At 41.3% G+C, this 12,277-nt stretch overlaps 1 protein-coding gene across 1 annotated transcript; it reads left to right on the top strand.

Annotated features, from left to right (window-relative positions):
• Positions 1–1,305: 1,305 nt before the first annotated feature.
• LOC117503498 (protein RD3-like) lies at positions 1,306–12,277 on the top strand. Its single transcript, XM_034162745.1, has 3 exons — positions 1,306–1,658; positions 7,100–7,400; positions 11,894–12,277. The coding sequence occupies exons 2-3, from the start codon at positions 7,111–7,113 to the stop codon at positions 12,255–12,257; spliced, it is 654 nt and encodes a 217-aa protein (XP_034018636.1). The 5' UTR covers positions 1,306–1,658; positions 7,100–7,110; the 3' UTR covers positions 12,258–12,277.

The following is a 12,277-nucleotide window of genomic DNA, read 5'->3' on the forward strand; positions in this document are numbered from 1 at the left end:
GTTCACCACAAGCACATCTTGGTTGTTTCATTTCACCTCCTTTGTGATGGTGTACAGAGGTAAAATGACAAAAAATTGCTACCATCTAAATATTTATGGACCTGACTGCAGGTAATTCAATTTCAAATGATTTAGTTTATAAAGCACCAAATCACAATAAAGAAGCCTCAAGGCGCTTCACACAAGTAAGGTCTAACCTTACCAACCCCTAGAGCAAGCACACAGGCGACAGTGGTAAGAAAAAACTTCTTCTGATGATATTGAGGAAGAAACCCCCAGCAGACCAGACTCAGGGGGGTGATCCTCTGCTTAGGCCATTCTACCAAAAAGGTTTACAATACAGAACACAACACAACAACTGATGAGAGTCCATGCAGGCTTCCAGTCCACCATCGGGGTTGAAGTCATCGAGAAACTCGTTGGATCTGTTCCTACAGCGAGTCCGCCCCACGTCCACCACAGAAATCATCCAATCCAGCACGTGGATCCAGCCGCATCTTGGACAGAGAGAAAAAGAAAACAGAATCAGTCTGACAGAAACAAACTACACTTAAGGTATAATTCTTCAGCATCAAGCAACAGGAAAGCAGAAGAAATACTAATGTGATCGCTGACCACTAGCCCTAACTTCAGTAACAGACCCAGACTTTAGCTAAAGTTGAGGCTGAGACCTGTTCCATTACTAATAAAATTAATTTAAAAAGGTTGAAGCATAGTACCATACTATGCCCGTACGCAATTAAGTCAGTAATGCACAGAAACTGTAGTAAATCTGAGTAGAGCAGGCTGTCTGTGCAAGAAGACTAGTGAGGGAAGCCACCGAGACACCCGGGTATCTCTAAAGGAGTTCTAGGCATCTGTGGATTTCTGTTTCAGGTCAAATCTAAGGCCAGTGTTTTGTTTTTTTTTTTGTTTTTTTTTTAAGAAAATCCTCTGTCGATATATTTTTCTTTACAAGGAGAAAGATGATATTGGATGGACGGGGTGCTGAAGAACACGTATTTGCAGATCTGCTCACACCTACACAGAATAAAGCAGCAAACCTTGATATCCGCCTACACGCGACCGCCTCCGTCTCTTTGTATCTGCATCTGAACGAACACTTCCAGCCATGAGGCGCCCTTTGAACCCTGCCATAATCCATGCTTCAGTGTCCTGCATCATTATCTGAATGAAGATAATTGACACAGATGCTGCTCTCTCAGCTGACCCCCCACCCCCCCCCACCCCCCATCCCTCCCCATCTACATTGTGTCTCTTTGATTGATCTCACTCGCCTCCTCTCCATCCTCCTCTCGGGCTGCTTTTCAGCCGATGGAGCTTAACTGTCGACAAATAGGCTTAGGAGGGGTCGCTATGGCAACGAGTAAGCGCTCAAATGCTACATAAGCACTTAATCGAAGGGCCGCGAACCAGGCGGTGGTGCCCCCCAACCTCCAGAAACAAGTCAAGGCAGGCCAGAGGAGGAGGAGGAAGAGGAGGGAGGAGAGGAGTGAAGGGGAGTGCTTCTTCTTTCTTCAGCTGTCTGTTCTCTCTTCAGCATCCGTCTGTCTGATTTCAGATTTTTCAGATTCTGCTTTTCGGTGATTTTGTTTCTTGTGGACTCCACAACAAAACTGAAGAAACAGAAAAAGACAAAGAACAAGGAGGAGGAGGAGGTAATACGAAGCTTTTGTTCTGCTTTTATTTCACATTCTGCTTTGACAGTATCAGCAGTGAGCTGGATCTCTGTTGAAGGCAGCGATCAGTGATGATTTAATGGATGGAAAAAAAAAATCGATGAAAAGTTTGATTGTCCAGAAAGTTGTGGGGCATTTATTATTATGAAATGAAATGAAGCTGCAGAGTCGATTTAATTCGACTTTTCAAATCAAGAATAAATCTGCAAACTCTTTATCTCACCTAAACAGTATGGGGTCAAATCTGACACAGGGGTATATATCATCTATCTATGCGCAATCTGTTCTCTTGATGATGTTTATCTTTTGTTGCGTGTTAAATTTCTACGTTCCTGAAACAACAGGTTGTTACATCACTAATTTTGTCACACAGATGCATCATGGATTCACGGTTCTTGAGTGTGTAGCTCGCCGGCACACTGTTGAGGGCAGTGGTTTAGTTTCAGATTTTACTTTTTGTTGCAAAAGCTTTTTTTAGTGCATCTGTTCTGTTGGACTTATGGCATCAGAACAAATCCAGAATGTCAGTAGAGTCAGGTATCAAGCATGGACTGGAACCCTCAGGTGGACAACCTTGGGATTTAGGCGAGATGACAAGGACAGTTACAAAACAGAAGAGTGTTACTGCGTCACACTGTGGTACCTCAGCTGCACTGAAGAGAATCGGAGAGGCTTGGCCCCGATAGTTAAGTCTGCACAAAAGATTGTGGGAACCAAGGTCCCAAATCTGGCCACCTATGTAAGAACCTTAGTAACATTATCAAGGACTCTACCCACCTGGGACACAAATGGTTTGTCTCTCTTCCATCGGGCTAAAAGTATAAGACCCTCAGGACACACACAACCAGATGGAGGAACAGCTAATGGTTGGATCGTGTCTTTGGAGGGGTTAAATCCAGAGGACAAATTTCATTGTTTGTATCCGTGTACGCCACACAAGGACACATACAGTAGTGTTCAGAATAATAGTAGTGCTATGTGACTAAAAAGATTAATCCAGGTTTTGAGTATATTTCTTATTGTTACATGGGAAACAAGGTACCAGTAGATTCAGTAGATTCTCACAAATCCAACAAGACCAAGCATTCATGATATGCACACTCTTAAGTCTATGAAATTGGGCTATTAGTAAAAAAAAAAGTAGAAAAGGGGGTGTTCACAATAATAGTAGCATCTGCTGTTGACGCTACAAACTCAAAACTATTATATTCAAACTGCTTTTTTTTTAGCAATCCTGTGAATCACTAAACTAGTATTTAGTTGTATAACCACAGTTTTTCATGATTTCTTCACATCTGCGAGGCATTAATTTTGTTGGTTTGGAACCAAGATTTTGCTTGTTTACTAGTGTGCTTGGGGTCATTGTCTTGTTGAAACACCTATTTCAAGGGCATGTCCTCTTCAGCATAAGGCAACATGACCTCTTCAAGTATTTTGACATATCAAAACTGATCCATGATACCTGCTATACGATATATAGGCCCAACACCATAGTAGGAGAAACATGCCCATATCATGATGCTTGCACCACCATGCTTCACTGTCTTCACTGTGAACTGTGGCTTGAATTTAGAGTTTGGGGGTCGTCTCACAAACTGTCTGCAGCCCTTGGACCCAAAAAGAACAGTTTTACTCTCATCGGTCCACAAAATATTCCTCCATTTCTCTTTAGGCCAGTTGATGTGTTCTTTGGCAAATTGTAACCTCTTCTGCACATGTCTTTTATTTAACAGAGGGACTTTGCGGGGGATTCTTGCAAATAAATTAGCTTCACACAGGCGTCTTCTAACTGTCACAGCACGTACAGGTAACTCCAGACTGTCTTTGATCATCCTGGCGCTGATCAATGGGTGAGCCTTTGCCATTCTGGTTATTCTTCTATCCATTTTGATGGTTGTTTTCTGTTTTCTTCCACGCGTCTGTTTTTTTTTTTTTTTTTTTTTGTCCATTTTAAAGCATTGGAGATCATTGTAGATGAACAGCCTATAATTTTTTGCACCTGCGTATAAGTTTTCCCCTCTCCAATCAACTTTTTAATCAAACTACGCTGTTCTTCTGAACAATGTCTTGAACATCCCATTTTCCTCAGGCTTTCAAAGAGAAAAGCATGTTCAACAGGTGCTGGCTTCATCCTTAAATAGGGGACACCTGATTCACACCTGTTTGTTCCACAAAATTGACGACTGAATGCCACACTACTATTATTGTGAACACCCCCTTTTCTACTTTTTTTTATTAATAGCCCAATTTCATAGCCTTAAGAGTGTGCATATCATGAATGCTTGGTCTTGTTGGATTTGTGAGAATCTACTGAATCTACCGGTACCTTGTTTCCCATGTAACAATAAGAAATATACTCAAAACCTGGATTCATCTTTTTAGTCACACAGCACTACTATTATTCTGAACATTACTGTACGTAAAAATTTGAATGTACAATGACAACAGAGGCCCTTCTTTTTTGTGCATTGCTATAAACTCTCTGTATTTACATTCATGAAGGCGTCTCTTGACCGTATCTAGAGGGTTCTTGACTTGGTTAGATGTTTTGAAGGGGGTTTTTCTCCACCAAGGACAGAATTCTGTCTTCAGGGCCTTTTTGGTGTTGCTTAGCTCTCCAGTGCAATCTGCCTTTATAAGAATGCACCAAATTAGTCCACAAATTTTTTTTTATTTACTTATTTTTCAGCCTAATTATGGCCTCCATTTACATCAGCACCTCTTTAAATATCATACTGTTGTTTCAATGGACAAAAAAAAACCAACAACAACAACAACAATACTTGTAATCAACTCCATACTTTGAAATGTTAATGTATCCATTCTGACTTGTGTTGTCAAAGAATACAAATTAGCCCGACAACCGGCCCAGCTATGAACTGGGCTGATACTGGCCACCATTTTGGCACAAAACGACCAATAACAGAGCAGCACTGGAATTCCCTCTCCTAAACGACCAATAGGAGAGCAGAGCTAGTGCCACAGCAACGTGAGACTGATGCATAGGCTGACGTCAATGTGTGGGCTGCCAACCAATCAAAGGCTAGGAGAAAGAGGCCAGTATCTGGCCCAATTCAGGGCCGGTTGTCCGGCTAAACACAAGTCAGGATGTCTTTAACTCTCTCTATGGTCTTTTGGTAATTTATTCAAGCTTGAAGTCCCCTTAGTCCCATCTACTGGATGGGAGTGTTTTATGCATTTTGACGGGGTCAGGGGGCGAGTGATGAGAGGAGACTCATTTCCCATAATGCCTTTTGGCACGTGTGGTGTTTAACACTCAAACTTTCAGAATTAGCACATTACTTTAAAAGATATGCGTGATATTTTCACTTTGTAAAAACGACAGAGTTGCCGTTAATGTTGATAAACTGTCTGGAATTAGTTTTGTTTATAAATGAAACCATGAGTGTAAAGTACCTTACTTTTGATGTCTCCCGCCACCGTCTGTGTTGTTATATGTGGAAAGTAAATGACACTTTCCCCCCCAGCTGGCAGGTTTTGCTGGGGAAGGGCTGACTCCCCACAGCAGCCTGACTGTTCCAAAACACATAACAGACAGGAACTAACGTGTAATTTTAGGGTTTATAAATGTTTTTGACCATTCTCACTATACCAGTAAACAAATGCTAGTGGAGTGAAAGTTAGCTGAACTAAATTTAGCAGAAGCTAATTCGTCCTCTGATGGTTTTCAAAGTTAGCTGAAAAGCTAATCTGCTAATGAAAAAGTTAGCTTTGCTAATTAGCAGTTCGCGGAACTGTGCCCACTACGGCTGAACAATAATCAGATTAAAATTCTGGAGTTGCTGTGAGGTGTTGTATTTGGAATCTGACACTGTTATCTGTCAATATACAGCACATCCGGTATTCACATGGCTTCACTTTTTCCACATTTTGTTGTTACAGCCTTATTCCAAAATGGATGAAATTATTTCTTTTCCTCAAAATTCTACACACAATACCCCATAATGACAATGTAAAAAACATTTACTTGAGATTCTTATTAATAATAAAAACATAAGAAATCACATACATAAATATTCACAGCCTTTGCCATGAAGCTCAAAATTGAGCTTAGGTGCATCCTGTTTCCACTGATCATCTTTGAGATGTTTCTACAGCTTAACTGGAGTCCACCTGGGGTAAATTCATCTGATTGAACATGATTTGGAAAGACACACACCTGTCTACATATAAGGTCCCACAGTTGACAGTGCATGTCAGAGCACAAATCAAGCATGAAGTCAAAGGAATTGTCTGTAGACAGGATTGTCTCAAGGCACAAATCTGGGGAAGGATACAGAAACATTTCTGCTGCTTTGAAGGTCCCAATGAGCACAGTGGCCTCCATCATCCGTAAATGTAAGAAGTTCAGATGCACCAGGACTCTTCTTAGAGCTGGCCACCTGTCTAAAATGAGCAATCGGGGAGAAGGACCTTAGTCAGGGAGGTGAGCAAGAACCTGATGGTCACTCTGTCAGAGCTCTAGCATTCCTCTGTGGGGAGAGGAAAACTTTCCAGAAGGACAACCATCTCTGCAGCAATCCACCAATGATGCCTGTATGGTAGAGTTAGCAGACGGAAGCCACTCCTTAGTAAAAGGCACATGGCAGCTCACCTGGAGTTTGACAAAAGGCAGCTGAAGAACTCTCAGACTATGAGAAACAAAATTCTCTGGTCTGATGACAAAGATTGAACACTTTGGTGTGAATGCCAGGCGTCATGTTTGGAGGCAACCAGGCACCATCCATACAGTGAAGCATGGTGGTGGCAGCATCATGCTGTGGAGATGTTTTCAGAGGCAGGAACTGGGAGACTAGTCAGGATTGAGGGAAAGATGAATGCAGCAATGTACAGGGACATCCTTGACGAAAACCTGCTCCAGAGCGCTCTTGATCTCTGACTGGGGCGACAGTTCATTTTTCAGCAGGTCAATGACCCTAAGGACACAGCCAAGATATCAAAGGAGTGGCTTCAGGACAACTCTGTGAATTTCTTTGAGTGGCCGAGACCTGAATATGATTGAATATCTCTGGAGAGCTCTGAAAACAGCTGTGCACCGACGCTCCCCATCCAACCTGAGGGAGCTCGAGGTGCTGCAAAGAGGAATGGGCAAAACTGCCCAAAGATAGGTGCGCCATGCTTGTGGCATCATAGTCAAGAAGACTTGAGGCTGTAATTACTTTTATTTTTATTTTTTAATAAATTTGCAAAATTAAAAAAAGAAAAACCTTTTTCATGTTGTCATTATGGGGTGTTGTGAGTAGAATTTTGAGGGGGACAAATGAACTTCATCCATTCTGGAATAAGGCTGTAACGTAAAATGTGGAAAAAGGGAAGCGCTGTGAATACTTTCCAGATGCACTGTATATTGATCTCGACATTCTCAGGCACGTCACGCTTTTGCTTTGCATTTCCCTCAGCAGGAAAGATCATGGCCTCCTGGTTCAGTTGGAACGAGCCTTATTCCCGGCGCCCCCGTCGGGATCCGGCTGATGTAGTCACAGACACCCTGATGCTGGAGTTCAGCTGGCAGCTGAAGGACGCAGAGAGGCAGCAGAGAGAGAGGGAGAATGAGTACCGGCGTCTCAAGACAGGAGTGGACTACAGCTGGCTGGCCAGCACTCCTCGCTCCTCCTTCAACATCAGCACTGGGGAGCGGCTGGGCCTGGAGGAGCTCTGTTCCAAAGTGCCACCATCCTGCTGCGGCCTGGTCTTACTGAAGTGAGGCGGCATCCTGCTGCAAATTTCCCCTCAGTCAGATTTTTGCACCAACTGTAGTCTTAATTTTGAAGCAGATATGTAATGAATCTTCAAAACCTATCACAAGATGATGGAACTATAAGTGGCTCTTTACATCCTGTTAAGTTGATCTTTTCAGTCTTTAATGAAAAGAATGAATGAATGGACAGCTAGGCAGCATTTAAAGCAACTTTTTTGATTGTTTTCAGAGTTTTGCAGTGTAAAAAACAAACTAACTGGGATATGATGTGACTATCCAGGGTTGGGACCAGGAAGCAGAGTTGTAGTCTTACACACCTCTCTGCAGCTTCTCTCCCCCTGCCATCCCCTCATTACCCCATCCCTGTAGAGACGGTGCCTGCTCCCAGACCACCAACAACCAGTAAAAATCTATTTAAGCATAAAAATTCAAAAACAAAAAATAATATAGCACCTTCAACTGCACCACAGACTAAAACAGTTAAATGTGGTCTATTAAACATTAGGTCTCTCTCTTCTAAGTCCCTGTTGGTAAATGATATAATAATTGATCAACATATTGATTTATTCTGCCTTACAGAAACCTGGTTACAGCAGGATGAATATGTTAGTTTAAATGAGTCAACACCCCCCGAGTCACACTAACTGCCAGAATCTTCCATTCCAGCTTATTAATTAATCAAAAACCCAGGCAGAGCTTTAATTCATTTGCAAGCTTGACTCTTAGTCTTGTCCATCCAAATTGGAAGTCCCAAAAACCAGTTTTATTTGTTATTATCTATCGTCCACCTGGTCGTTACTGTGAGTTTCTCTGTGAATTTTCAGACCTTTTGTCTGACTTAGTGCTTAGCTCAGATAAGATAATTATAGTGGGCGATTTTAACATCCACACAGATGCTGAGAATGACAGCCTCAACACTGCATTTAATCTATTATTAGACTCAATTGGCTTTGCTCAAAATGTAAATGAGTCCACCCACCACTTTAATCATATCTTAGATCTTGTTCTGACTTATGGTATGGAAATTGAAGACTTAACAGTATTCCCTGAAAACTCCCTTCTGTCTGATCATTTCTTAATAACATTTACATTTACTCTGATGGACTACCCAGCAGTGGGGAATAAGTTTCATTACACTAGAAGTCTTTCAGAAAGCGCTGTAACTAGGTTTAAGGATATGATTCCTTCTTTATGTTCTCTAATGCCATTTACCAACACAGTGCAGAGTAGCTACCTAAACTCTGTAAGTGAGATAGAGTATCTCATCAATAGTTTTTACATCCTCATTGAAGACAACTTTGGATGCTGTAGCTCCTCTGAAAAAGAGAGCTTTAAATCAGAAGTACTTGACTCCGTGGTATAACTCACAAACTCGCAGCTTAAAGCAGATAACCCGTAAGTTGGAGAGGAAATGGCATCTCACTAATTTAGAAGATCTTCACTTAGCCTGGAAAAAGAGTCTGTTGCTCTATAAAAAAGCCCTCCGTAAAGCTAGGACATCTTACTACTCATCACTAATTGAAGAAAATAAGAACAACCCCAGGTTTCTTTTCAGCACTGTAGCCAGGCTGACAAAGAGTCAGAGCTCTATTGAGCCAAGTATTCCTTTAACTTTAACTAGTAATGACTTCATGACTTTCTTTGCTAATAAAATTTTAACTATTAGAGAAATAATTACTCATAACCATCCCAAAGACGTATCGTTATCTTTGGCTGCTTTCAGTGATGCCGGTATTTGGTTAGACTCTTTCTCTCAGATTGTTCTGTCTGAGTTATTTTCATTAGTTACTTCATCCAAACCATCAACATGTCTATTAGACCCCATTCCTACCAGGCTGCTCAAGGAAGCCCTACCATTATTTAATGCTTCGATCTTAAATATGATCAATCTATCTTTATTAGTTGGCTATGTACCACAGGCTTTTAAGGTGGCAGTAATTAAACCATTACTTAAAAAGCCATCACTTGACCCAGCTATCTTAGATAATTATAGGCCAATCTCCAACCTTCCTTTTCTCTCAAAAATTCTTGAAAGGGTAGTTGTAAAACAGCTAACTGATCATCTGCAGAGGAATGGTCTATTTGAAGAGTTTCAGCCAGGTTTTAGAATTCATCATAGCACAGAAACAGCATTAGTGAAGGTTACAAATTATCTTCTTATGGCCTCAGACAGTGGACTCATCTCTGTGCTTGTTCTGTTAGACCTCAGTGCTGCTTTTGATACTGTTGACCATAAAATTTTATTACAGAGATTAGAACATGCCCTAGGTATTAAAGGCACTGCGCTGCGGTGGTTTGAATCATATTTATCTAATAGATTACAATTTGTTCATGTAAATGGGGAATCTTCTTCACAGACTAAGGTTAATTATGGAGTTCCGCAAGGTTCTGTGCTAGGACCAATTTTATTCACTTTATACATGCTTCCCTTAGGCAGTATTATTAGACGGCATTGCTTAAATTTTCATTGTTACGCAGATGATACCCAGCTTTATCTATCCATGAAGCCAGAGGACACACACCAATTAGCTAAACTGCAGGATTGTCTTACAGACATAAAGACATGGATGACCTCTAATTTCCTGCTTTTAAACTCAGATAAAACTGAAGTTATTGTACTTGGCCCCACAAATCTTAGAAACATGGTGTCTAACCAGATCCTTACTCTGGATGGCATTACCCTGACCTCTAGTAATACTGTGAGAAATCTTGGAGTCATTTTTGATCAGGATATGTCATTCAAAGCGCATATTAAACAAATATGTAGGACTGCTTTTTTGCATTTACGCAATATCTCTAAAATTAGAAAGGTCTTGTCTCAGAGCGATGCTGAAAAACTAATTCATGCATTTATTTCCTCTAGGCTGGACTATTGTAATTCATTATTATCAGGTTGTCCTAAAAATTCCCTGAAAAGCCTTCAGTTAATTCAAAATGCTGCAGCTAGAGTACTGACGGGGACTAGAAGGAGAGAGCATATCTCACCCATATTGGCCTCTCTTCATTCGATTTCCTGTTAATTCTAGAATAGAATTTAAAATTCTTCTTCTTACTTACAAGGTTTTGAATAATCAGGTCCCATCTTATATTAGGGACCTCATAGTACCATATCACCCCAATAGAGCACTTCGCTGTCAGACTGCAGGCTTACTTGTAGTTCCTAGGGTTTGTAAGAGTAAAATGGGAGGCAGAGCCTTCAGCTTTCAGGCTCCTCTCCTCTGGAACCAGCTCCTGATTTGGATCAGGGAGACAGACAGACACCAAAGGGAGTTTTTCCTTCCCACTGTCGCCAAGTGCTTGCTCACAGGGGGTCGTTTTGACCGTTGGGGTTTTTACGTAATTATTGTATGGCCTTGCCTTACAATATAAAGCGCCTTGGGGCAACTGTTTGTTGTGATTTGGCGCTATATAAATAAAATTGATTGATGATGTATTCGTAGGCTTTGAAAAAGCCTAGAATGCATCCTGTAAAATGTAGCAAGGGAGCACATGGTAACATGGAATGCATGCTGCGGCCTGGTCTGACTGAAGTGAGGCGGCATCCTGCTGCAAATTTCCCCTCAGTCAGATTTTTGCACCAACTGTAGTCTTAATTTTGAAGCAGATATGTAATGAATCTTCAAAACCTATCACAAGATGATGGAACTATAAGTGGCTCTTTACATCCTGTTAAGTTGATCTTTTCAGTCTTTAATGAAAAGAATGAATGAATGGACAGCTAGGCAGCATTTAAAGCAACTTTTTTGATTGTTTTCAGAGTTTTGCAGTGTAAAAAACAAACTAACTGGGATATGATGTATTCATAGGCTTTGAAAAAGCCTAGAATGCATCCTGTAAAATGTAGCAAGGGAGCACATGGTAAAATGGAAAGCATTGGTATAGCGCTTTTTCATCTGCATCAGAAGCTCAAAGCGCTTTACAATTGTGACTCACATTCACCCAGACGCACTCACACGCCGATGTCAGGGTGTTGCCATGCAAGGCGCTCGCTACACCTACATAGAAAGAAAAATGACAATCGATGAATGAGTCTGATCCTTCCACAACTCAAAAACAGTAACCGCTATATCATCTTGTAAATCTCCAAATTAAAAATGGCACAATGGAGAGAAACTGTCTTATTCTAATTAAAAAGAAAAAAAATCTTTAAATGGTACCTGGTATACATCAGCACCAGTTTGAGAACCATGATTTTTGTGAAATAGAATATTATACAGTTTATTACAAGAAAAGGCAAAATAACATGAATTCCTGTCAATAAAGAAGTGAAAACATAAAGGGAAACAAAATTGTGACAAGCAATGGCAGAATGCAATATACAACCTCACCAATAGATGGAGCCAAATCCTACACATCACAAACAAGGACAGTGAAATGTAAATATAAATAATAGCAAAAAAATAAAATAATAAATCCCACTTTGTCTTCTGGTTTTCTAAACTGGCTGACAAACATTAAACCATACAAGCTGCCTTCTTTTTCTGACCCTCTGCAGGTTCAGGGAGGTCATGCAGGCCAACGAGCCTGACGTGCAGGAGGTGTCTTGTCTGTTCCGCTCAGTTCTCCTGGAGGCTCTGTATCACATGAAGGAGGAGCAGGAGGCACAGCGGCTCGCTCGCCAATGGAACAACAAACGCGCTATGAGTTTATCTCTCATGAACTTCAGGTCCCGGATCAAGATCAACCCTTTTGGAAGCACAGTGGGCCTGACCTCAGCTGCGGCTGAAGGGGGGGGGTTAAGCGACCTCAAAACAGTGTCGGAGGATGTGGAAAGAGGGATGGAGAGGGAGATGGCACAGAGGATGTGGAACATGCCGGACTTCAGATACAAAGGAACAAACAGCAGTAAGATCGTCTGATGTGGATCGATACCAGTAAA

Source organism: Thalassophryne amazonica, chromosome 21, assembly GCF_902500255.1.
Source record: "Thalassophryne amazonica chromosome 21, fThaAma1.1, whole genome shotgun sequence".
NCBI classification, from domain to species: Eukaryota; Metazoa; Chordata; class Actinopteri; order Batrachoidiformes; family Batrachoididae; genus Thalassophryne; species Thalassophryne amazonica.

What these genes read in the sequence shown, in the direction of transcription:
- LOC117503498 (XM_034162745.1), top strand. Translation starts at nt 7,111, where the DNA reads ATGGCCTCCTGGTTCAGTTGGAACGAGCCTTATTCCCGGCGCCCCCGT. An exon ending in TGCGGCCTGGTCTTACTGAA is followed by an intron (nt 7,401 to 11,893) that starts GTGAGGCGGCAT and finishes GACCCTCTGCAG; the next exon opens with GTTCAGGGAGGTCATGCAGG.